This window comes from Tauraco erythrolophus, chromosome 2, assembly GCF_009769465.1.
Source record: "Tauraco erythrolophus isolate bTauEry1 chromosome 2, bTauEry1.pri, whole genome shotgun sequence".
NCBI classification, from domain to species: Eukaryota; Metazoa; Chordata; class Aves; order Musophagiformes; family Musophagidae; genus Tauraco; species Tauraco erythrolophus.
Window position 1 is genome coordinate 88,029,506 of NC_141466.1, and position 27,233 is coordinate 88,056,738.

The 27,233-nt window shown below is 40.9% G+C and overlaps 1 protein-coding gene across 1 annotated transcript in view; it reads right to left on the reverse strand.

Annotated features, from left to right (window-relative positions):
• NID1 (nidogen 1) overlaps nucleotides 1-26,697 on the reverse strand; it is a 48,487-nt gene extending 21,790 nt beyond the window's left edge. Inside the window, exons 1-12 of the mRNA XM_086627580.1 lie at nucleotides 26,491-26,697; nucleotides 17,460-17,759; nucleotides 16,012-16,241; nucleotides 14,947-15,374; nucleotides 13,667-13,816; nucleotides 12,112-12,363; nucleotides 10,718-10,918; nucleotides 8,637-8,882; nucleotides 7,579-7,722; nucleotides 6,237-6,365; nucleotides 2,404-2,547; nucleotides 1,543-1,665 (exon numbers count right to left, since the gene is read on the reverse strand). Coding sequence (XP_086483706.1) covers nucleotides 1,543-1,665; nucleotides 2,404-2,547; nucleotides 6,237-6,365; nucleotides 7,579-7,722; nucleotides 8,637-8,882; nucleotides 10,718-10,918; nucleotides 12,112-12,363; nucleotides 13,667-13,816; nucleotides 14,947-15,374; nucleotides 16,012-16,241; nucleotides 17,460-17,759; nucleotides 26,491-26,697 — 2,554 coding nt within the window. The remainder of the gene's footprint in view (nucleotides 1-1,542; nucleotides 1,666-2,403; nucleotides 2,548-6,236; nucleotides 6,366-7,578; nucleotides 7,723-8,636; nucleotides 8,883-10,717; nucleotides 10,919-12,111; nucleotides 12,364-13,666; nucleotides 13,817-14,946; nucleotides 15,375-16,011; nucleotides 16,242-17,459; nucleotides 17,760-26,490) is intronic.
• Between the last annotated feature and the right edge of the window lie 536 nt (nucleotides 26,698-27,233).

Sequence of the window (27,233 nt, forward strand, 5' to 3'; positions counted from 1 at the left end):
TCAAGTTTCTCCTCTAGGAGGAATAATCCTGGTTTAATCAACTGGTTGGTTAGCTAAATATTATGACAAAGGTCCGAAACACTAGGTAGTTCTTCATTCATCTGGCATTAATACGAAAATACACATGGGCATTCATGCATGAAAAGTTCATTAAAAGTAATATTGAAAGACTGACAAAATCTAGACCTTCAGAATTAAACACAGCAACACATCTTACAATGTACCTATGATAGAAAAGTCTACAAGCACTGGGTGATTTGATGTAACGTGTTGTTGAGCACATGATTAAGAGTCATGTAAGTATGATCTAAAACCAGAAACAATCTTGCAATTTTTTTATGCCTTTCCTATAAATGATCCTTTGCCTTTTTATTTTATGACATGAGTATCCGATTGTACAAAAAGAGTCAGAACTTCAGAATTAGGGAATATAGTGGCAAAAGAAAAATATTAAGTTTCAGCAAAACATCAGGTAGTAATATTGTGCCATGTAGACAAGTACTTCTAAGCCAGCACATCCACTGTTAAAAAAAAACCTCAATTTTGCATCATCAAATACTGTAGACATCATTAAGACCACACTGCAGAAGCTGAATTATAAAGACAGCCTCCCTCCTCAGTCATATTGCTTCTTGCTTTCATTCCCTTTGGCCCTACGCCTTTCTTACTCTTGGCTGCACAGTTTGAGTTTAAGTCTGTTGAGAGGTGCAGGGTCTTTTCCCCAACACCAAGAATCTTAGAAGCAGGAGAACTGGGTTTGAACATACTCAGAAGTTAGGCTTTATTTCCTGGGTGAAAACATTCACCATTCTAAGTGCTGTCCTATAGGTTTGCTGCGCTTTTGAAATCGAGTAACGATAACAAAGCTACTTTGTGCTTTAGTGTTACCTACTTTCTTTTTTTTAAATATATCTTCAAGATTAGGAGTTTTATACTTCAAGGCCCAAACTACAATGCAAGAACAGAAGTGCAGGAGGGTAAAGAACTTTCTGCTAAATACAGAATAAGCTGAGTAAATACAGAAACAACTAAGTGTTAGTTAGAAACTGGAGTTAGCCTTTCTGGACTCTTGCTGGCTATACATGGCATGTAGGCACTTAGATCCCACTGAAGTCAACAGCGCATGTACTTTGGTCTCATCCTTCCTTTTCTCCGGTAATTGTTGCATTTTGTTTACATCGCCAACAGTTCAAGATGTTTTCTGATAAGTGACTACTGTGTATGCAAACCAAATCAATCTGTGGTCAAACCTTTACATAAGGCAACTTCAAAAAATAGCATCAGCTTGGGGCTGAGAACAGCTGAGGACAGAACAAAACATAAAACGGGACATTGAACAGGATATCGTGGAAAAGTAATAACAGTCAAGACACAGATTTTAACACAAGCTTGGTGAAATTCAAAACCTGAAAGACTTGAGAGAGAATAAAGGACCCAATAAGACAATACACATTCCGTTTCAGAGAGAAAACAAATTAGCATATAACCTCCAACTCCCAAATTATATTTCTGATCCAACTTTCAAGAACCATAAAATTTTACCTCCTAACACACACCGGAAACCATCCCCACGATAACCTGCCTTACACTGGCAGCTGAAGGACCCAGGAGTGTTGTAGCAGAAAGCATCTGGATGACAGTGGCCCTGTTGACATTCATCTACATCTGTAAAAGAAAAGATCAGTCTCAGATAACTGTTCCTCCTGATGGACAAATCAGTGAATTAAAGTGCAAACCTGCCATTTTACTTTCAGGTTTCTATTTTAGGATATCTGATTAGAATTACAGACCTTTGGAAGAACATCTATACAGAAATGCAAAGGAGGAGGAAAAAAAAAGAAAAAAAAAAGCATGCGTGTATTTTGTGTTCTGTCTCTCAGCAAATCCCTGCACTCTGCTATTCCGATGGGTAACCAGCATTGTTAACTCGCACAGTATTTTAGAAACACATGCCCATGTTTCTCAAGGAAAAGACTTAACATGGCCAAAGAAGTAGGATTTGACCAGCAAGGTTTCCAATATGTAGTTAGGTAAAGCTGCTCCCCCACTACACTCCAATTGACATGAAATTCAATTGATGTCTGAGCATCATGTGTCACCACCTTAGTAATATAAAGCATTAGAGTGCAAACAGTTCCAGCAGATGAAGATCTGGTCTGCTAACTGCAACTACTGCAGTTTCTGCATTTACCTCATCTTGGACCTTCTGCAGCTTAAATATTAAAGAGTGAATTCAAAAGTGAGAGGAGGAAAGGACAAAAAACCTTAATGCAATGCCTGTCTAAGGGACTTAAACAACGAAAGTTCCTACTTTAAATCACAAGTAACTATAGGACATTGACATGACCAGCCAAGTTGTGCAATAGAGAGTATAAAAACCCCACAACAAATGGTGCTACTCACCCTCACAGGCACGCCCGTCTCCCGAGAAGCCAGGGAGGCATGTGCAGATGTAGGCGGATCCTCCAGTGTACACACACTGAGCGCGCTGAGGAATGTCACAATCGTGTGTGCCTGTCTCGCAATGGTTTACAACATACTCAACAGCTGCAGGTTAGATGTAGAAGAGAGGAGACGAAAATTAGAATTTTCCTCCACAAAGTCTGAAGCTCATAGTAAGTTTATAGGGAGAAAATAACAGCTGTGAATGCACATAGAAGAGAAAGGAACCAAGGAAACTGAGCATTTTGGTTTGGGGGTTGGGATTTTTTTTGCCCAGATCTCCTCTTTCATTGGTGTTAAGTCTTCTTATTGATCTTTTACAAGGCACTGCTTGTCCTCAGCACTTCACAGTTACTTGTTAATATAGAACAGGGCAGAGAGGCTCCCACAGTGACAGATCCTAATACTCATGACAGTTTTGTTTATAAAAAGGAGTCCTGGATGAAGATGAAGAAATGTAAGGCATCTCACAGAGGTACCTCGTATGTTTGCTAAGTGGCCAGTTCACTGCACTGGGATTAGATATCCCTCTACACTAACTTAGCCCTGACCCAGCGCTGTCATCACTTGGCAACAGATAGGAGCCGTGACTCACTCAATAGAAGATAAACATATTTGTCAACTACTGAAGACATTTTTGACCAACTGTGGAAGCTGGGACCAGTCCTGCAGCTTTTCATAATTTTCTCATTGTTGACAGCAGTGACTCTGAAGGCATTGAACTGCTTTACACAGAAATTAGTTCAGGCTGTTGCTGGAGCCCTGCCTACGCTTACCTGCTATATCAGAAAAGAGGAAAGGAAACCATGGTATTTAAGATAGAAAGAGACAAAATTCTAAAAATATTTTTGGTCCAGAAACAGATGAATTTGCAGTGTGTACATCTTGAAATACAATTTCAGTTGCTGTAACAGAATCCACTGGGGCTTTCTTTATGCAGTTCTTATGAAGAGTTGACAGGGGACCACGTCAAGACTCTACAATGCTCCTTTCATCACAGTAAGCAGATAGAAGCTACCACAGCATCAGCAGGGAAGTAACAAAAATCTGCCATCAGAGCCAGATCTGAAAACAGTTGTTTTCTCTATTTCTCTGGAGGAGATGACATGATTGTTCGAATCATTTACATCTGTAGTTTGATGAAGTAAGTCTTACATTACAAAATAATCTATCTAGAACTGCATTATAAATGCGTAAGATTTGGAGCTGGAGCTCAAAGGGAGTCCCCAAGTCCTCCTATTCCTCAGCCTATAAATACAAGAAGAGGATTTATTTACATCTCTGTTCTAAAGCTATCCAGTGAGTCACACAGCTGGTATGAAAAAGCTGCAATTTCAGAAAAGCTGAGTCAGAGCTGATATCTCAGAGCAAGCTGCAAAAACACAAAGAGGGTAGCTGTTGCCTTTTCTGGGGTTCAAGTTGTCTGTGAGTTATAAAACCTTTCCCTGTGGAAGGGGAGCAAGATTATCATGACATTTATTTTCAATCTGTTGAGAAACTAGAATTCGTCTTCCCTCTCTTCAGTCTTACAGATGCAGAGTTTAGTTTTCATTGAAGGAAGGGATCAAACTGAAGTCCTTTAAGCTGGGCAATGGATTACTTTGCACTTGTTAGAAGTATGACACATTGACTTCATGGGAAAGTGGTAGAGTGAAGCCAACAAGGTCATGGATGGAGGGAAGAATGTTCCTTTTCAGATCCAAGTGACAAAAGGGCAGTGGTGCACGTAATGGAAAGAACATAAAGCTGCTCTTCCACATCTCACCCTATCCCTTCCAGTGTCCAGACAGAAGTAGTTGCTTTTTCCAACTGTTCTGCAGCAAGGGAGAGACTTAGGGTGCACTGTGAGCAGATATGAATGGCAATTCTTACTGGAGCAGAGAAATGGGGCTCCTGATGAAAGGTAATACACAGCAAAGTCACACACCTAAGGGAAGTCTTTCCCCAACACAAGAAGGACATGGAGCTACTGGAACGAGTCCAGAGGAGGGCCACGAAGATGATCCGAGGGCTGGAGCACCTCTCCTATGAAGACAGGCTGAGAGAGTTGGGGCTGTTCAGCCTGGAGAAGAGAAGGCTCCGGGGTGATCTTATAGCAGCTTTGCAGTACTTAAAGGGGGCCTACAGGAAAGCTGGAGAGGGACTTTTTATGGGGGTGTGTAGTGATAGGACAAGGGGCAATGGATTTACACTGAAAGAGGGCAGATTTAGATTAGATATAAGAAAGAAATTTTTCACTCAGAGGGTGGTGAGGCAGTGGAACAGGTTGCCCAGAGAAGTTGTGGATGCCCCATCCCTGGCAGTGTTCAAGGCCAGGTTGGATGAGGCTTTGGGCAACCTGGTGTAGTGGAGGGTTTCCCTGCCCATGGTAGGGGGGTTGGAACTAGATGATCTTTGAGGTCCCTTCCAACCCTAACCATTCTATGATTCTATGAAGTAATGCAGCTTTCTGCTGCAAGATGAAGGCTCCTCAGTCTTAGCTGAAGAACAGTCTTGGTTATAATGAGGAAAGACCTGAATGCATTAGCTGATCAAAGGCTAACTAAGCTTCCACCACAAAGCAGTCATGACAGAAGCAAACATAATCCTCAGCTGTTAACAGTTATTTCCAAAAGAAACAGGAACTGGCCCAATCATACTGAAAGTGTGTGTGTAGGTTTTACCAGTACAGAATTACTGTCAGGTTAAAAACCAAGACAAAAATTCTAACTAAAAAAACCCAATAAATAATCTAATCTATATCCTATGCTGACAGTTGCAGCTCTAGCAGTAGAGTCATTACTCCTCTTTTATCCGCCATCTGTAGATTTTTTTTTTTATTTGGCTTTTGACATTTGCAATGTAAATGACACCCAAAAGAATCAGATTAATGTTCTAAAGGGTAAAGTTCATGGTTTTTCTTTCTATATGGAAAATTCATTTTCAATACACATCCTACACAATCATCTTGCAATTCTGCCAGCTACCAAATGGAATTTCTACAACTTTTGTGAAAAACAGAGCAAATAGGAAAAATATCTGTTGTTAGGACAATCTTACTCCAGCAAGCACAGATTAACTCAAGCTTCCTCCAGAAAATTTTTTAAATTAAATAACTCAGTGACAACTACTGAATTTGAAGTTTTAATGTTCCATTGACAAACCAGCTAGATTTCCTCCAAATTTCAAAGATTAACAGTGAAATGATCTGTAGTTGTAATTCATTTTCAGCATGATTAACTATCACTTCAGCCTGCAATAGCCAAGGCACGCTGGTTTAGACCTGTGCACTGCCTTGTCCAAGACATGAGTCTGTAACTAAAATATAATTTGTTAAATCTAATTCTGGATTAGATATAAGAAAGAAACAAAACCCAAAACCGCCAAAAGCCAAAGTGCAGGACTACAGGAAATGCACAAAAAGCCCTACACATCTTGACAGTGAGATGCTATGAAATAACAACAAATTAATAACCGCTCACTTTAATTTTTCTTCTTTTACAAATTTGAATTTTTCTTCCGTGTGAAATCTACAGCTAAATAATGGTACAGAAAAGACAGAAGCAGTCAATAATCATTTCCACTTTCTATTTGGAAACATTCTGAGTGGGGAATTTTTATGAGATAAAACAAAGTAGTTCAGGCACCTTCTATGGTTACCTAATGGATTGTAAGCACTGACTGCAGCATGAACTCCTGAATTCAATTCACGTTAGAAGTCAGTGCAGATCCCAGAAGCTCTGTTTTCTGTCTCTGTGAGATAAACCACAGCCTGAAAGCTGGTGGGCAGTGCTTTCAAGAAACATGAAACTCACCAACACAAGTCCGCCCATCTGCTGCAAACTGGTATCCTTCAACACACTCGCAGCGGTAGGTTCCCGGCTGGTTATTACAGACTGCGTTGCTGCCACATAGGTCTGGTTGCTCTGAACATTCATCAACATCTAGAGTATTATAAGAATTCCAGTTATTACAAAGATGCATTTCATACTGATGCCAGAAAAACAGAAACTGTGTAACTGTTGCATAATAGCAGGCTTGTGTATTTAAACTACACCTTGAATAGATCGTATCTCTTAAGAGATAGGGTAACCTGAAAACTAGTAACTGCGCTCTCAGCTGATGTGAAAAAAAAAAAAAAAAAAAACAAACCAGAAGAGGTTCTATAATGAAGTGATAAAGGAAGACCAAATCAGAGAGGAAGGAAGAGCCACTGAGAAAGAAAATGCAGCCTACAAGGTGACCAGAAGCAGTGATGACTACTGGAGCAGCACAAACTTTAGGAAAGACTTCCCCTTTCATTATCCATGTACATTTGGCTGGACAGAATGCTGGGCCATCTCGTCTAGACTGTGTTTTGCCAAGAAAGGTTGGACCAGATGAACCTTGGGGTCTCTTCCAACCTGGTATTCTATGATTCTATGATCTCTAATCCACTGCTGCTCAACTCACAGCATAAGAGGACTGGGAGGGACAATGTGATGTTGTTGTTTTTATCTGCAAGTTGATTTTAGGATTGGAGTCAGAGTCAGGGTTGAGTTTCTTTTTTTTTTTTTTATTAAAGAAACGACTCGGTTAACTAATAGGGGTGATGTATATTTCACTAATACATACTTTCACCTCTTGAAAACAAGTATTTGTGTTGTGATTTGATTATAAAATAAAACCCAAATACATCAAGAATACAGAGGCGTACAGACAAAAGTCTCCTTGAACAGAAGGGATTTTCAAAGCAGATCTTGGAAAAGATTATATCAATGAGTTCCACATATTTGTACTCCTTACACACGTGCATACACAATTCCTCATCTCCCTCAAGAATTTTTAACCCAGTTGACTCATTTTAACTGGAACTTGCAGAACAATAAATTTCTCACAGCCAAGTTCCCACAAGTTTTATGAAAAGACACACTAGGTAGGAAAGATGCTTTGTAATCTAGCAAAACATACCCAAGTTTGATTCTTCAAGACAGTCCAACTTGCTTACTTTAATTATTGAGTTACATCAGATACCCCAGCATCACTGTAACCTGTCTTTCCCAAAACCACCCTCAGGCCAGTTCATTTTGCTGGAATGGCTAGTCCTGAGCGTCAATACATTCTAAGCAAACCAAATGCTACATTAGCTGTCATTTTGTAATGAAAGTTTTCTGATACCGTAACAAACGTTTCCATCTCCATGGAAGCCAACTGAACATTCGCAGAAGAAACGATTTCCAGTTCCTGGACGACATATCGCATTGGTGTCACAGTTATGCATACCGGTGTAGCAAGGATTCCGGTTAATATCAGCAGAACCATCTGACAAGAAAGATCATATTTAATCATGACAACTCTATCCAGGTAATAGTGCTCAGACAAGGCCCAGAAGAAGGTTGCTTGTAGAGCACATGAAGCAAGGAAAGAATATTTTTGCAACAGGAAGAAGGGGACTAGTAGGTGATATGTAGGACATGAATCTCAGACATGGCAACAGCATCTGTATTCCTTGTTACTCATGCAAAGGACTGCAGAGTTTAAAAAAAAGAGAAGTCACAAAAACCTCTCTAAAGAGCAAGACTAACAAAGATAACACATCTTCTAGCCACTGACACTAGACCCAAAGTGTGATTCTTAGTAGCTTGCTTTGTTCCTTTTAATTAGTAGAACTTTATCTTTGTAACAAACGAAAAAGAGCACAGTTCCTTCTTGTACTCATCTGGTGTGTGTTTTCGAATTGCTCCTTTGCTTTTTTTCTGATTTTAGTGCAAACAGACAAAAAAATGCACTTCCCAAAATAAAATGCTATGTTTCAAGATAAATTACAGTAACTAGCTATTTCAATGCCAAATCTTCTTCCCTTCTTCTGTCCTTTGCTCTGACAATACAAAAAAAAATTGATTAACAGAGGAACTATAAATCATGTAAATAATACACTCCATGTATCTGAGCAGCAATAGATTCAAGGTGGTACACTGAAAGTATTTCACGGATATAACATATTATCCCCTCTTGAAATTCAATAGAGTTTATACTCTCTCCCAAGTGAAAAGACAAACTTTCACCAGTCCCATTTATCTTCTTAATTTCTGGACCTAGACTTCTACTGACTAATGCAACAAATTAATATAACTCATTAATTTAACCCAGCTAAGGCAGAAAAGAAAAAAAAAAAAAGAAGCCTGCTCTTAACTACTCACAAAAGAGAAATAGAAAGATTTTCAATTCATACATACCACTGATTGGGCCGATGGAATTACTCATAGCATATCGCAGAATCTGCTCCTCTTGGTTATACAGGACAAATACACTGTCCACTGAGAGCTGCTGAGTCGCAGAAGCAGCATGGTGAGAGTCATCATGAATGCATTCATCAAACGAGATGGTCTGTCGCCACTGATAGGCGCCCGTGTACGTGGAAGCAACCCCGTCCCTTTCTGGCTCTGTCACCGTGTACTCTCTGGTGGATGATGAAGTGATCACTGCAAGACGGCAACAAACAGGTTGATCAGAACAGAAGGCAAAAATACTCTGCCCAATGCTATCTGTAGACTTAGGATATAGGCTGAGTAGTGTAAAGAGAAATTCCAAAGGCAAGAAGTTGTGAAAGTGGATGTATTGCCATGTAAAGGAATAGGCACTTAATTAGGCCTGCTCTGTTCTCAGAGCAGGAGGAGAAATGAGTCATATAATCTATCTTGACCTACTTTAAAAATTTAACTTGACTTTGTGGGTACCAGGTAAAGAAAGGAAATTCAACTCAGGAAACCAGAGGTTTCTTTAGACGAATTTACATAATGGATCTATAATCTAAGAACAAGAGCAACCTCACCGGCACCAAACTACACCCACTTTTAGTTCATTGTGGTCTATTGGCCTTAGATTTTGACAGAGTCCTGAAGGAGACACGTCTGAAAGCTCTTGTATGGTTCACAACAGTTTTCTATATTACAAAAAATGGTGGCCAAAACTTTTCAAAGCAGATCTGTGCTTGCGGATCCTCCCACCAACAGTAAGCTCCTCAGAACTCCACTATTTTTCATATGGACACCAGAACACACCTGTGTCAACCCACTTGCAACAGCTGGCAAAAGTTGAATTTCTGCTAAATAATGGTCTATAAGATATGCCATAGGACAGCAGAAGAGTAACTACCTGAGTAACTACAAATCAAATCCAGCCTGAAGGATGCATCCTTCCAGCCCCTGACTTTTCCTCCATGGGGACAGCACTTCTGCCAAGAAGGCAGGCATTCTATAGAGTACACACTGCCCAGACAACTCCTCCAAAACTCTGAAGTTGTTCAGCACAAAGTGGAAGCTTCCTGCTGCCTCCAGCTCCTCCTTCTCACACTCCATAACAAGAGGCAAAGCAGCAAGAGGGGTTCATCACTGGCTACCAAAACCAGACATTAGCAGATACAAGGCAGTGGTGATGCAATTGCACCATTTTGAGCTATCTCTAGATATCCAAGTGCACCCTTGGAGCAAAGTTTACTCTCTCCAGTATTCATGTGCACCTGGGTGCACCACAGGCTGCTGCCTCTTTATTGCTCTTTGACAGCTGGGCTGGCTGGCCAGCAGCAACACTTCAATCTCACTTTGCTTTTGCTGTATTGAAACAACCATAATTTTATCCAGGAAGAGGAAAGTAAAAGAAGGGAGATTCCCCTGTAAATAGTAAAATGAAGAATGGTTCTCTTACCAAATGTCATCGTCCGAGATAAGGAAGAGAGAGAGAGAGAAAAAGAGAAGAGGAGGAGACCGATATGGGCATTAAGATGCTCCTAATTTTCTGGTCAGTTGTTCAAATTCAGCTCAAATAATACTGACAAATGCTTGTTACTAACACAAGGCACAGTCATTGCAATGCAGTTTACATGACACATACTGGTAAATAACTGGTTTGCACAGTCTCATTGGACAAGACCAAAGCCTACTTAGTGACACTACCACAAAAAGCTCTACACTAGTACAGCTCCTACTGAAGAGCTGTGGACCCTACAAAAAGTTTTGCAACTTGTATGACTGCCATCAGCAGTGTAAAAATAAGGCAAATGGAAAGGGAAATTGAGAAAGTTTTGCAAACATCAGTTCAGAAAAAGTGAGACTCATATTTTTTTCAATAAAAAGATTAGAAATATTTGCATTGTCCCACTCAAAATCCACCTTCTTCTGGGACCTGTTTCTAAGAGACAAAAAGCAACTTTCTATAAATCAAAGGGTCCTAAGTACACTCACTAAGAAGGGAATACTATAATGTTTTCTGCTCTGAGAAATGTGCACTTTCCTATCAATTCTTTCTTAGGGAACCTCACCAGAACTAGAAGTGTGATAGAGTTCAGTGTATGGTTCTATATGGACTGATGCACCAGATGGGATCTCTGGTATTCTGCCCTCCATCTCTGTGGTGATGGTGAGATGACCATGCTCATCAATTCCACTGAATTTCTGCTTTATAACCAGCTTCTCATTGTTGCCAAGAAAAGTTACTTCAGTTTGCCGCGTAAACTCGCCACCTAAAAAAACAACATTAGTTATTATTTAAGCCACTTAATAGCAGTTTTTGAATCCTTCTATTCAAAGTATTGCTTCTAGTAGATAAAACATAAACTACTATTTTCTGCAGGCTTTGATGCAGCATAATTTCTAATGTTTTGGGTTTCTACAGAAATAACTTTCAGAAGTATACTGACAATATCCTTGGATAATGCAAGGAAAATATCTTTTGTTAAGCACCAAACATAGTAAATTGCAAGTAAGCCTCAAAGAGTAGGTTTAAATTAAGAAAAAAAAATGTTTCAACAAAGCTAATAATAGTAGGCCTTATCCTACCACTTAAAATGGCACAGGAGTTGTACATTTTAGAGAAAATCTCCATTAGGAATACAGTGAGTTAAAAAACCAAAAAACAACAACAAAAAAACCCAACAAAAACAAAAAAACAACCAAACAAAAAACCACAACAAAAACTAGTACATCTGTTTCCAAATCAAAACCAGGTGAAATGTACATTATAAATTCCAGAACAAACTTCCAACACAACAAATCCAAGAAAACCCCTAAACAGAGTTATGTTCAACTAAAGTCATAGTATAGGGCTGTAGAGGATAACATTTTAAAAAGAAACACATGTTCTTCTAGAACAGATGAGATCTACAGCTTGAATTCATGTGCGCAAACAACCAGACTTGGCCTCAAACTCTTATGAAAAGCTGTAATTGTGAACTGGGGTTTCCCTCAAATAAGTTAACAGAATCATTTGTATGTCATGCAGGACTTGCTTCTGTTAAGAATTCCAGAGCTTCATGAGGTCAGATTTTCAATTCTCGTTTGCTCTGTTGGTACAATCAGGCAATTAACATGTGAGAGCTCTTGCAGACGTAGGGGCAGCTTTTTTCAGTAGCTCTGTACACTCTAGTACCAAAAATCAGATTCTTTTTAATAATCTCTTTCTTACGCAGCAACTGACCAAGCCATTCTTCTTTCTAACAGACTTACATGCTTGTGCATCAACAGTAAATCAAAAAGCCCAATATCTATACTTTGTAAACAAGAAAAATGGTGAGAAGTTTGATTACAAAGCAATCCATTTGCAGCTCAGAATAAACATGTTTTCATCCTGTATTGCTCCTAAGTACATATTCCTTTTCTCTCAAGACAGAGGAAAGCATAGTACATTTTTTGAACATTATTTTAATTTAGAAGTTACCAGTAACACTGAATCCATTTTTATATCCTTGCTGTTCCACAGCAAACATCCATCCTATGATACCTCCAATAGAGGCAAGAGGCAGTAAAGAATACCCCAAAGTTTCCGGGATTGTGCTGATAGCAGTGTAGGCACGCCCTTGGTTCATTACAACATAGGAGTGGAGATCAGTGTTCTCGAATATAACTGGAACGGGGTTATTTCCTACAAAGATTCTTCCTTTGACCTTTCCGTTGACTCTCTGAGGAGAACCTGGCAAATCAACACAAAGCATCAGAACAAGACCACAGCTCTCACACACTCTCCAAGGAATGTGTTCAGAACATTCACTATGTTCAAAGATATTGGTGTTGAAATAAACGGCAAACAAATGGTCACAGAATTCAACAGACAGGAAACTGTGTACAGTGTGTTAATTTGCTTACATACATACGTAGGTGGGTACCTGCATGTGTGTGTTGTCATTACACAGATGACTAAGAGACTAAAATTGCCTGAAGAGATGCTCTTTATCCTCATTAACAGTTTTGTCTGCAAGGATAACTCCATAAACAGACTATGCTGTTACAGTGTGGCTTACAGTAACTTCTCTAAGTGTCATACAGAAAATTCTTCTGAAGATGACACTTCATATCAAAACCTACTGAATGTAAGCTTGTTCATTCCTTATTAGAAGGCTAACATCATTAGGTGTTCAAATAATTGACCTATTATTCTAACCTATTCTATTTCTTCTCTCAAAACTATTGACCATTTTAAGACCGTCTGTGTTTTAGAGAAGTAGCTATTTTGGATTGTTATTTTTCTTCTATATATAACTTCCTACATGCAAATTCAAATTCCATTATCGTCAAATCCTCCTTTTGTTTCTCTGGAAGATTTTGGTTCATAAAGTTGAATTTAAGAAGTAGGTTTTGCTTTCCTGCCTTATAAAATGCAAAGTCTGCAGTCAGCTATTTTAGTTGTTGAAATGCACCTATACTCTAAGTCAAGTCACTATGAGGATTACAAGTGTAAACATAAGAAATTCCTTTATGGATTTTACACAGGAACAAAGCTTAAACGGGTATCTAACAAAAATCTGGCAGACTAGCCCTTTAGTAGAGAAGCTTAAGAGTCAGACAAAGATGAGCCATGCTCTTTAGTTTGATGATCAAAGTTAATTTGTTCATCCCCTTTGAATTGTCCCTTTCTAGAGTAAAGACTATATCAGGTTATAACACGTTGGAACTTCACAACTAAATCCAGCAAAAACCACGAGATGTTATGCTATTTATTAAATTATATCAGTTACAGAAGAATTTATTTTTTCTAGAAAGTCATGTTAAAATGCATAATGCATATAATCGACCACCTAAAATAATTCGCTTTGTTCAAAAAAACGCACCATTTTAGAAAGCATAGCTCACTTCTTAAAATATCTTTCAATACATCTCAGTAATAAGTCTTTCAAAAAGTATTTAACCACGTCTTTTTTAGTATTGAAAACAGGTTGCCTTGTTCAAGAAGGCCATGTGTAATTGCTGCTTACGCACTTAATTTTCAAAGAAGTTACCTTCTGCTACACATTGTCTGCCATTTCCTTTGTAACCAGCGATACAGCTGCAACAAAATCCGTTGGGATAATCTTTGCAAATAGCATGAACAGAGCACTGGTGGCGGTTGTTAGCACAGGTCTGTTGGACATCTGTGTGGTAGCGAAACACTGTAGAAAATAAGACCAGACACTTATAATTTATGCAATTACTATAGTATTCACATATCCCTGGGTTTAGTTTAAAAATATCTCTAGACTCACTTGATTAGTTTTTTCATTTTCTCTTTAAGGAAAACAAACAATTGCAATTGATTTTTGCCAACCTTGCAATATGCAGGTAACAGACTACTGTTTTGCAGAAAACATCAAGGCTTCAGATGTGAGAAAACTGTTGAATTCTATTGACTTCAGCAGATCTATATTAATACAGATCAGTTAAACTGTCTAGGTGAAACTAAACACAATAATTTTAACCTGTCCTTGTTTCCAAACCAAAACAAAAAGGACCCTTACCAACTTCAGAATAAAACACATCTATCTGTATGGTACCCAGGACCAGGCACCAACTGATGCACCCTGTAATCCTAATTGGTTTACCCTGTTATTCCATGGAGATAGCAATTCTCACATCTGCTTCAAGAACCAACTAACATCTGGGCTGCCAGTCACACTGTTTTGAATTTTCTATAAACACCTCCTCAGAAGTCAGAATCACTAATCCCACCCTTGTAATCTTGAGGCCATGAAACCCTAGCCAACTATTTCTACGACAATTACTCTTCCCAACCTTATTAAATCACCTGTATTCAGAAACACATCTATGAAAGTAAAAAAAGCTAGGTTTCAGTAGAACTGATCATAAAATCCTTACCAGGAACAGCCACTTCATGCAGCTATTAAAGTTAAGATCAAGTTAAGACTTTAACAACAGTCCTGGGCAAAAGAGATGGGGAAATTGGTTCCCACTGAGAATGTGTCAGCTTTAGGAATACAATTATCTCCATAGGAAGCTTTCCTTCAGAGGGATTCAGGTTCCACAGACACACTGTAAAAATGCTCTCCTGTGAGCTTGGTTGGGGAGCTAGTTTACTAGACTGGCAAGATCTGAACCTGAGGTGACATCCCAGTTAACTACCTCAATAAATAACACAAACTTATTAAATGTGTCCAGATTTTCAGACATGAAGGTAGTGCAAAGGAAACAGATTATTTATTTAGCAGTTCAGTTTCCAGCACGCCTCTGCTTTTTTTTTCAACCTATCCATCTTAGAAGGACTTAAGCTGTACAAAAGACTTACCTATACCAGTTTCATCAAATTCTTCCACATCTATGACTTGGGGTTGCTCTGGGGGAAACTGCTGGACATGGAACTGGCGTGGTGGAGCTTTTGCTGTCGGGAAATCTTGATGACTGTAAAAAGACTCAGTTGAAGGTGTTCCTGTTACATCTTGGTATGACGTCAGAAAGTCTTCTGCAGCTAGCTGAGGAACACTATAGGTAACATGGTGCTGATCCTCTTCTGTGATGTCCGTACTACTGGTGACATACTGCTGTCTTATTTCAGTGGAGCCATAGTCTGACGTAAATGGTTTTGAAGTCATCTCCTGGTCTTGTTCATTGGATTCTAGGTTCTCCAAAATGTGGCTGATCTTGGCAGGCACAATACTGTCAGATGAGCTACCAATCTCGAACACCCAGACACCTTGCTTCCCAGCATTGCTGCTTCTATCAAAGAGAAGTATATGCCAAATCAAAGTGATCAAGCACCAGTTGTGTGGTATTTCTAGCCTACACAAAATGTTATCCTTCATTGAGACAAAACTGTTGAATTGTCTTATCTACGTACTTATCTACAGGTACAGTTTTTTCAGCTATAAAACACCCCTGACAGTTTGGATAGCACTTTTTCTCCACACCCAGAGGTCTCCTCTTGAGAATTTCTAGCCTTCTTGTCTTCAAAGTGATGGGGACAGGAGATATTTGGGCCACAAAGATCTTGCTAACACTTACTAGAACTTTCTAACTCATTCCTTTTTCTTCTTGTTCACTTTTTCTTTCAAAAAAAAAAGACTGCCCATGATAGACTATAAAGAGTTAAAGTCTTTAGTGGTCCTGTTTTTAGAAAGGCTAAGTATACACAGCAGCTCCTACCAGTGACAATGGAACTATGGACTTTTGACAAATTAGACCAAAGTCCTCATATTCCTCAAGAGGGTGAATATTTATCAGTGGCAGACTTTGCGATTTCTCATGCAATGGCTAATGAGGTCTTATTATTTCTCATTGACTCGTGCTACAATTAAGAAAAACATAGAACTCCTTGATGTTTTCTTGAGGAGTTTAAACAAACAAAAAAGCATACTTGTGCAGGTTTCTAATGCTGTCTTCGTCATTAGCAATGACATCATAGGATCCTGGCTTTTCCCAAAAGTAGTAGTTTGTAGAGGCTTGACTAAAGCCAACCATAGCAGGAATCTTTCCATCATCATTCTTGGAGTATGTACTATAAAACTGCAAACTATCTTCTGGATAAAGGAAAATAGCATAGGAACTGGACTCAGAAGAGGCTAAAACAGCCTGAAACGTGTTTCTCTGTGGAAAAAATTTAACATCCATTTACTCAAGGAAAAATAGTCAAGACAGACAACAGAATAACATTTTTTTTAAACATGAAGTCAAAATCAGAATTTCTACCATACATAACACATCATGTACTTCCTAGGAGGAATCAATACTATGAAAGCTTATATTTTGCTAACGCAGTTTTAGCTTTAGCATGCATAAACATTAAAAAGAAAGCATTATCAAAGGTAAGTTAAATCTGTTAGGAAATAGCCAGAGAGGCTGACTAAAACTTAAGAATTCTAATTTCTGTAATGTGCATGAGATGCAATATCATCTCCTTAAAATAAAGGGAGTGATGTGCTAGGCCACATAGAAAAATTCTGTAAACAGAATTCAAGTTTCGTGTTGCTGCAAGTGTATTTTCCTGTAGGAACACTCCTACATACTGTAGGAACCACCAAGACACTTCCTCAGACATCAGCTATTCATTGCTACCAGAGGGCAGAATCATTACTGTGAACACAATGGTTGTGGCAAGTTAGGCACAAGAAATCAATCTTTGACAAAATAAGATTTGCTAAGTTGTGGTAACATTCTCAACTTCATACATTGTTAACAGGCTCATCTGCTAGGATAATTATGGTGCAAAAAGTTACATATATTTGCAGGATAGTACCTAACACGGTTTAAAAAGGGAAAATGGTTTGCAAGTAACAAAAAAAATAATCTCTAACTGCTTCTTCATTCAATATTAGCTACAAAGCATGACCCTTCTGTGAATGCAATGTCATCTATCCAAAAGGGATTCACAGTTTGAAGCTCCTGTTAGTCTATATATCTACCAGATTTTAGATAGTTTGACATCTGAATGACTTAGAAGTCTGTTGAAAAACGCAAACTAATTGGATTATATTGCACAGATAGAGGACAGGATCTCTTACTATTTCAGCTATTACCACATCACACTTAACAGTCAAAGTAGGAGTTGTCAAGGAATACAAATAAATCACCTACATAGATTCAAGCATTTTCTTTTGAATGCATAAAATACTGCAAAATAAAAATGAAGTAAAAATTCTGGGAACTCCTATTTTGCTACCGCCTTTTCAACAACAAAATACATTCTCAACTGTACGAGATTCATTTAAACATAAAGGAATTCAAGCTTTCAAAACAACCGGTTACAGTGCTACGCTTCAGCTGAACATGTGTCCAACATATCTTAAAGCTCTGATTAACATTCACCTTTTCTTCCAAAGTGTGATCTTGTCCTGGTGCCTGATAAGGAGCAACGAGCTTCCAGGTAACAATGACAACACTGCTGGGATCAAAAGAAGTCTCAGGAAAGCCTCTTTTGATATAGTCTGATGCAAGTTGCAAGACATCTGAGGATGAATCTTCTCTGTAATACACACTTCCACGTCCATCTGTTGTGTCCAGGTCAGCCATAAAAGGAGCAATAGCCCCAAAACTGACTGGAAACTGACCAAGATATTTTTCTTCACTTGAAGGTTCATTCACCGCAATAATCCCGTTAGTGGCAATCTAATAAAAAGGTGGAAATTATAAGATAGATACTGTTGATATGGTTGTTTCATAGATTCATAGATTTCTAGGTTGGAAAAGACCTTAGAGATCATCCAGTCCAACCGTCTCTAATCCCCCATTAAACCATATCCCTAAGTAGTTCATCCACCCTTTTCTTAAACACAGCCAGGGATGGGGACTCAACCACTCCCCTGGGCAGCCTATTCCAGTGGCTGACAACCCTTTCAGAGAAGAAATTCTAACATCCAACCTGAATCTCCCCTGACTAAGCTTATACCCATTTCCTCTTGTTCTATTGCCCATCACTAATGTAAAGAGCCCCTCCCCCACCTCCCCACCATCCCATCTCAAGTATTTGTAGGCTGTAATCAGGTCTCCCCTCAGCCTCCTCTTCTCCAGGCTAAACAGCCCCAACTCCCTTAGCCACTCTCCATAAGTTTTATTTTCCAGCCCCTTGACCAGTTTAGTTGTCCTTCTTTGGACCCGCTTCAGGAGCTCAATATCTCTCAAAGTGAGGGGCCCAAAACTGGACACAATATTCCAGGTGTGGCCTCACCAGTGCCGAGTACAGGGGCAGGATCACTTCCCTGTTCCTGCTGGTCACACTATTCTTGATACACGCCAGTATCCCATTGGCCGTCTTGGCCACCTGGGCACACCGCTGGCTCATATCAAGCCGGTAGTCAACCAACGCCCCCAGGTCCTTCTCCATCAGACAGCTCTGCAGCCACTCTTCCCCGAGCCTATAGCGATGCTTGGGGTTTTTACACCCCAAGTGAAGGACTCTGCACTTGGCCTTATTAAAGCTCATGCCATTGGCCTCAGCCCAACGATCCAGTCTGTTCAAATCCCTCTGAAGGGCCTCCCTACCCTCAAGCAGATCAACACAGCCTCCCAGCTTGGTGTCGTCCGCAAATTTACTGAGGGTACATTCAATCCCCTCATCCAGGTCATTGATAAAGATGTTAAACAGAACTGGACCCAGCACTGAGCCCTGGGGAACCCCACTGGTGACCGGCCTCCAGCCGGATTTAGCCCCATTTACCACCACTCTTTGGGCCCGGCCATCCAGCCAGTTTTTAACCCAAAGGAGGGTGTGCCTATCAGGCCAGCAGTTACCAGTTTTGCAACCAGAACACTATGAGAGACTGTATCGAAGGCTTTACTGAGGTCAAGGAAAACTACATCCACAGCCCTTCCCTCATCAACCAGGCGGGTCACCCCGTCATAGAAGGTGATCAGGTTTGATTGGCAAGACCTGCCTTTCATAAACCCATGTTGACTGGGCCTGATCACCCGGTTAACCTGTATGTGCTCATTAATAGCACTCAAGATAACCTGTTCCATGACTTTGCCTGTCACCGAGGTCAGACTGACAGGCCTGTAGTTCCCCAGATCCTCCTTCCGCCCTTTTTTGTAAATGGGGGTAACATTCGCCAGCCTCCAGTCCAGCGGAACTTCCCCAGTGAGCCAAGACTGCCCAAAGATAATGGACAGGGGTTTGGCAATGACATCCGCCAGCTCTCTCAGGACTCTCGGGTGGATACCATCAGGCTCCATAGACTTGTGGGCATCCAGCCAAAGAAGCAGATCCTTGACCCGTTCCTCTTGGATCACAGGAGCTTCGATTTGCTCTCCCTCCCTATGTGCTCTAGATCGCAGGATTTTCATTGTATTTCCAAAAGAAATTGAGTCAAAAGTCAGCCTTGTGTTTGTAAAATAACTGAATGTTTTCAAGTTTTTGTTTTGTATCCCATGTCAGGAGTCCTGGGATTTCAGTTGCTCAAAACCAGAGGTCTACTTTATGAATAGACATACCTTTTTTCTCTAAATAAAGATTTTAGCTATTTAAATTTTGGACACTTATTGCCTCTTCTAACAAAGATATACATAACCATCAAACTTCACAAGTTTCCAAGTCTTTCTCAGACCAAGACCAGCACAACCCATCTGTGAGTCTGTCAAGAACTGTGTACAGACCCTCCCTGATGACCAAAAGCTCTTCCCACTTTCAGCTGGTTGCTCTCCTGAAGAGCAGTTTTACAACAGCATGACTGGGGATGGTAAGGATGAAGCAAGTATTTGCAAGGGTTGGTTACTTTTCCAGTCAACCAGCGAGCTAGATTCTTACCTGGTGTAAAGCAGAGTGGCCTACAGAGAAGCTTTATCAAAGTCATAGCCCACTCCATGGGAATCTGGACTTCTACAATGAAGGCAGAGGAGGATGCTTGATCTGGACAGTTTAGAAAGCTGCCCATTGCTAAGAAAGTCTGATGTTGATGAAAAAAAAAGGGGGGGTGGAAGGAGGAGAAACTGAACAGCTCTGTCTTGTCCCATACACACATGTTAAGTCATGATATAACAGGCTGTCATTCCCATGAAAACCTGGGTCAGCTGAGCTTTCCTTGCTAGTATAATACTGCTTCAGAAGCTGACAGAACTTCTGAGCAAAGAATTAATCTACACACAGATGTCCACCCAAAAAACTGCCCCATGCTTAAATATTGTTATAGCTTGGGTGAAAGTCTTCTGGCAAGATGTACAGATTTCTCTTTGCCTGGCCAGGACTGCTCTAATTTCCACTTCACTTCACTTCACTTAACCATCCTCCTGGGAAGTTATCTGCTACCATGCAAGGTTGACAGCAATTAGTTGCTGCTCACTTAAGATATACTCTGAGCACAGCTCCTATGCCAGAGGCTATAGAGCCTAGGAGACAGAATTTCTGTTGGATACAGGCCACTCTGTAAATTCCCTTACAGCTGAGTGCCCTGACATAGTCCTATGGAGAACTGGCCCTATTACTTGGGGAAGGAGAAAAAAAAAAAAAGTATTAACATACATAAGTGAAACTCTTGATCTGAAAATGCACACATACTGGCTCAGTGAGATTTAACTGGTCACTGAGATGATGACTCGCAACCAATTGCCTCTGACTAAAAATAAAATAAATACATACAGGTAGATGCTAGGGCATGTCCAAGTGTGACAGCCAAAATCCCTTGGCAAACCAGAGCTGACTCTCACGCACACAGAAGAAGCAAGCAAGACTATAGGTGTCAGGCCTTGAGGCAGTGCATGAACTGCTCACACACAGCATTTTGTCTCAGGCCCTTCTTCCAGAGGTGTATAGCACTGTATGAATCAGACACATACAAATATATTTCCATTTGTTTGACTACCTAATAACAGGACACATACGACTACCTGCAGGCAGCCAGGCACTCGGCACTCTAGAGCTGCTGCCACACACACAGATGACTCAGAAAGGGACAGAGGTTCCAAAACCGGCATCATAAACTATGAAACTAGAACTGCAGCCTCCCATAGATTTATCTCACTCACAGGGATTCCTGCGAGTTCAAGAAGAACTAACTGCTGCTTGATCTTTTCGCACAGTCAAGATGTTCACAACATGATCTTTATGGATGCTTGTAAGAGAGTCAGAATGGCCACCGTAACTCAGACCACAAGGCTATCTAGCCCAATTTCCTGTCCCCAACCATACCTGGTAGGTTACAGTTTCAGCAAAACAAGAGAAGGACATGCATGTACTTTTCTGACCACATTCAGCTCAAGGGATTCCCTGTGGTTTGGCCATTTATTCATCCTCAGTGGATCTCCTTCACGTATTTGTTAAGTCTTCCCTTCCACACATATAAACTTTATGCATCCACAAAATCCCTTAAAAAGGAAATCCACAGATCTGTGACTCACCCTGAGGTCTCTCCTACTTTTGTTTGTTTTCAGTCTGGCTCCCAGCTTCATTTAATGGCCCCTAGTTTTTGTATTGGGACATACAGTCAAATCCTGTCCAGTCTCTTCCGCTATGTAATTTCGCCTCCAGAATGAAGACCCCCTTGCCTATTCACACACTCTCTGTATAAGAGCTGTTCTCTGTCTCTGATCATTCTCATTGTCTCCAAACTTTTCTTCCCCTTTTCTACTATATACATTTGGAAACAAGGAGACCGGTACTATATATATTCTTCAAGACAGAGAGAAATTGTGAGCTGTGCAAGCCTGTCAGGGCTGTTGGCTATGTATGTCTTGGCAAGATGCTTTAAAATCTGGACAACCATTACTACCAATACATATGGCAAATCAGAAAAAGCATGATACAGGGACTCATGCTACAAATCGCCTCATCATATACAGCACACACCTTGACCTTGACCTTTCCTTTGACTGGCAAGGGGGTCAGAGCATGCTCCCTGCCACAGGCTAGTGGTCAAACAGCTTGGTATACAGCTGGATAATGGTTAGCATGAACTGTTAGTTAAACTTAGCAAATAGTTCACATGATATTCACAAAAATTTACTTTAAAAATGGCTTGACATATGCTGACTGTATTGTCTGTAGATGTATAATTTCATCAGCTGCTACAGCGAAAAATACTAAAAAAAGTTAAGATCACATAAAAAATGGGAAGCTGGCTTTGTGCATTAACAGTACGTCTAAGATACACAAGCAGCATATAATCTACACAAGCATGATGGGAATGCAGGTCATGTTAGAAAGGGGGAGGAGAAGCTGAATAGTGTGATCGTTTTTCCTGTATTCATTTGCGACTTAACCGTGGCCACAGATCCTAAGTTGAACTGTAAATTTTAGGAATACAAAACTAAAAAGACAGCATGAGTTACCCGGGTCTAGACCCTACAATTGCAGACAGACATGCAACAGAGATCTAATCCAGAAAATTTCCCAGAACTTCTCTAACATCTATACACTAGAAAATGCCTCGTATCACTGTAAAGCAAAGCTAAAACTTACCCTAGAAATTAAAAGTCACCAATTATATTATACCACTGGAAGACAGCAGGGAAGATGGTGGGCATTACAGTCTGCTTGCTAAGACATCTTAGCAAGGACAAACACTTTGCCTTTAAAGTAATAAATTTAGAGTAAATTAGAAGTTTTTCCCTTCCTTCTCCTTGCTTATGCTTTTTGTACACAAGCACCCCCACTCCTACTCTAAATCCTCTTGTGAGAGATGACTGGTGTTTGAAGTATTTTAAACAAATTCCACGCTCTTCATTAGATTTGGTGTGTGCAGACTTTGAGACTGCATGGTCCCCCATTTACGGCAGAGACTAAAATAACAGTAAAAGGAAAATACAATCAAGACTAGTTAATAATACAGAACAAAGTAAAGGTGAGAAGAAACTACCTAACATTTGGCCTTCCTCTTTTCACCTATTAGGGGCATGCTTCTGACTATTAATTTCCTATCTTGCTAAAAACCTAAATGCAACAAGTAATTTATTAAGGAGATGCAAAAACGCCAATGCCATTTTCATTTGTTTGTAGTTTATAAACAAGACAGTTCAGTTTTAAATGTTAAGGAAAAGCTTGGCTGCAAGTACTCTATCACGCAGAAAACATTTGCAAGCCATTAAATGAAAATAAATACACAGACTGCTCACTTTGCAAAGAGATTTTTAGTGTACAGAAAGAATATTTATCGTACTGAAAAAAATGTTTTTTGAGTTTTCAGATTTAACAATGCATTTATACTGACAAAGATGGTGAATAGTATGATTTAACTTTACCCTATTACTTTTAAGGTCACACAGATAGGTTAAAGTGTGAACCCCAAAATAAAGAGAAGTAATTCAGGGTGAGTACTGGGTTTCACTAAAGTATCATTCCTGTCAAAAGTGAAAGGGGATGGGGGGGGGCGGGGGAAGGTCTCAGGTGGGCGTTGTCTAAAGACCCGCTGTAGTGTACATCTTTCCTTTTAGGGTATAATACTGTTTAACTTGACAGGAACTAACACAGATGTATTTTTAGCATGTTACACTTCTGGATTACATAGTTAACATACATTCGTGGTTGGTAGTAGAACAAATCACACACACACTATTATAGGTCCACCCTGAAAAACCAAGAGAGGAGAAGGAAGTGCAAAGTAACAAAGTACTTCTACTGAAAGAAAAAGTATATCCATGTATTCATAACAAAAATTAAAGTTTCAAACAAATGAGGTATTTTTCCTTGTTCAGTTAGTAGGCGTTTTGAGGACTTGAATATTTCTAAGTAAGAAAGCTAGAAAAATTGAATTTATTTGTATAATCAAGTGCCAGTTGACTTGAAGCAGCAAAATTTTCTAATATAAACATGACCAACCATTAATTTAGGAAGTTAATAAAAGCAACAATTAACAAATCGATCCAAACTTGCCTTAAAGGACTCTCATTCTTCCCTAAAAGGAAGTAATCGCTAATTCCTTAGCTTTTCCACATCAGTAAGTCTTAGTGTAAACTGAAAAAGCCTTAATAAAAGTCTGCTATTAAAACAAATGGATTAGTATGGGTTGGTGATAGGATTCAATGTTATAAACCTTACATAGGAAAACATCATATTGAAGATTACTGTATGTGAAAGTTTGTTTCCACTTATAATAAATAAAAGCTCTCTCTTCTGTCTATGAAGAGAAAAAAAGTTTCGTTGCCAGGGATTTTATGACAAGTTGATACTAAACAGTCGTTCCTCAGAACTTCTTGCCTTTTTATTCATGTGTAGAGCTAACTCGAACAACTCAGCCTCTCAACTATTGGAAAAAAAATAGAGAACCCATGTAAATTTTTAACTGATTGAAGGCAAAACTTGCAAAAACTGAGCACTCAAAAATTAAAATAAGGTTATCACATTATCCTGATCAACGACACAGAAAGACGTGTTTCATCACCAGAAGTCAGAATCTGGTCCAGGGATTCCTTTAAGTCTTATGATGTATTTCTACTGATACTACATGTTAATTGTATCAGCTTGACAATATTTTCTATCAACTAGCAATACGTTGCTAAATTCTGCTTATTGAATAATATCATAAAGGTTAATAAGTCCTCACTGCCAATATACAATAATACTGAATATTACAAATGTGCATTGAAGACTTCCTACTCCCATACAGTTTGTACTGTGTTTCTGTTTTGCAATACTTGTGACATAAAATGCAAGTTAAAAGCCTCTGCATACCATGTAGACTGATACTGAAATATTATTCATTATCAGACTCTGTCTACATTAAAATCATTCATCCTTAGTTCTGAGTAATCACGCTGAATGCTGAAAGAGTCCCAAAAGTGATTCTGGAATAGCTTCTACATGTGTAGTCTTCCAGACAAAAACTAACTAGAACTGTTCCTGTTTTACGGCATGGGCAAGTAAAAAGATCATTAAACTAAAGAAACCTGCTGTTGTTAACGAATTTACTGCTCTTTGAAAACTCTGTTCCCTCTCTGTCACTTATCTGACATGTTACTTGTTATCTTTGCTTCTCAGTGACTGGATACACAAACCATTATCTTTTAAGAATACTTCTGTGCTTGAAAAAGTGTATTTTTCACTCGGGTTGGCTAATCAGTGACCAAACAGAGTACAGAAGACAAGACAATGAACTAAGGGTCAAACTGAAGTCTGAACTCCACGTAACACATGTGAATTACTTCGTCTTTGCTGCCAGCCAGAGTTAATAACACCCATTTTCCACACAGGCATAATTTGAACCCCTCAAAATTTTGGATTTCAGATGTGATTTCAGGATTCATCTATGGAGGGGCAGTGTGAACAATGAAAAATAGCACAACTCTAGGTGGCAGCACTAATATAATTCAGTGTAACGCAAGCACGTTAAATCTTCAGTGAATACCCATAAAATGGGTATTCAAGTGTACTCAAGTACACAAGCACTACCTCAAATTTTGAATGACTGCAGTGACATGAAGATCTAGTTTCTCAAGCGTCACCATGTAGATTAGTCCCCAAAGCTGCATCTTAGACCCATGGTGCTAAAGCACATTGGTTTATCTGGACAGGGAGGTGGGTTTTAACTTGATCAGATAAACACACTAAACATATTGGGCCTTCCCTACCAAGACCTTTCTAAACATGCTAATTAGCATCTTCAGTTGTCAGCCTAGATGAGGCTTCAGGGAAAAGAAGCAATGATAAACCAGCCAGTAATCTTGCAGCATTCTGAAGACATGCTGCCATTGTAAACACTTTTTCCTGACTCCTTTTGAGCAGCTCTGCTCCAGAGAATCTGTTTTCAATCCCACCTTCACGTACTAAACAACGTCCATTAGCTATAAACATGCACACACAACTCTGGGATACAGATTCTGCTATGAGGCACGCACACATGGCAGAGGCCTGCCTGCAGCTGGTCTGGATGCAGATTTCCCCTGCTCAAGAGACCCTTGAGCAATGAAATCTGAGAGTACCCAAGGCATTAAGGGGCAGAACAGCACTCTCGGTGTTAAGAGGTGTGAGTCTTGGACATGTCAGGCTGCTTCTAGCTTGAGTTTTGTGACTTTGGCATGCTGAAGCACACAAAACATATTTCTTAGGTGGACATACACGCTATGCGGGAGCACAGAAAATGCCTGGGGATGGTGTTTGCTCCGGATAACCGATTACATTGTCACATCGCTTCCCAGTGCGGACCGCGTGCACCGCAAAGAACCAGCAGCAGCCACAGTGCGAGAAGGGGATTAACCCGGCCGATACCTGACCGAACACAACTAGAACAATGAAGCTCTTCGGACCAACCTCTAACCACGGCGCTCACACAACCGACGTGAAACTCGACGAGCACCACCACGCACCAACCCAACTCCAGGCAGCCCGACGGCAAGAGACGACAGGCCCCCCGGGGAGCCCCCAACAGCCCTTCCGACCCCTCCGGCAGCCAGAGCGCCCTCCCGCCACCACACTCACGTAGAGGGAGCGGACGACGGCGCCGTAGAAGCGCAGCGCCGTGTTCAGCTCCAGCTCCGCCGAGCGCGCATCGTCCCCGGGCTCCAGCGCGGTGTCGCCGCGCTCCTCGCCGTGCGGCAGCAGCAGCGGCGGCGGCTGCTGCTCGGCGGGCAGCGCCAGGGCCGGCAGCGCCAGGGCCAGCAGCGCCCAGCTCTGCGCGGCGTGCATCGCGGCGCGCATCCCCGCAGCTCCCGGCGCGGCGCGGCGGCGCCGTCCCGCCGCTATAAGCGCGGGCAGCGGGGGCGGCCGGCTCAGGCCCGGCCGGCGGGCGGGGGCGCCGCGGCCAATGGCTGCGCGGGGGGCGAGGGGGCGGGCGGGCCCCTCCGCCCCCCCCGGGGGGCCCCGGCACGGCTCCGCCCGCCGCCGGGACCCCCCGAGGTCCGCTCCCGCAGCGCGGAGAGGCGAGGGAGAGCGACGGGGGCTCGCTCCCGGCTGGGGGCTTCGCCCGCCGCCTCCGAGGCTGCGAGAGCAAAGCGGCGGGCAGCTCCCTCCGGCGCGGGGGGAGGGTCTCTCTGGGGGCGCTGGGCTGGTGAGACTCAACGGCTCCGGGGACCAGAGCGCGTCGCTTGTGGGGAGAGGGACTCGGGAAGCTAAATCCGTGCGGGGTTGTAGGCATCCGACAGGTGTTTTCGAAGCTAGGGCTCCCTGCCAGCACCCAGGTTTCTGCGTCAGTCTGTGAGATGCGGACTCAAAGTTATTCCCGC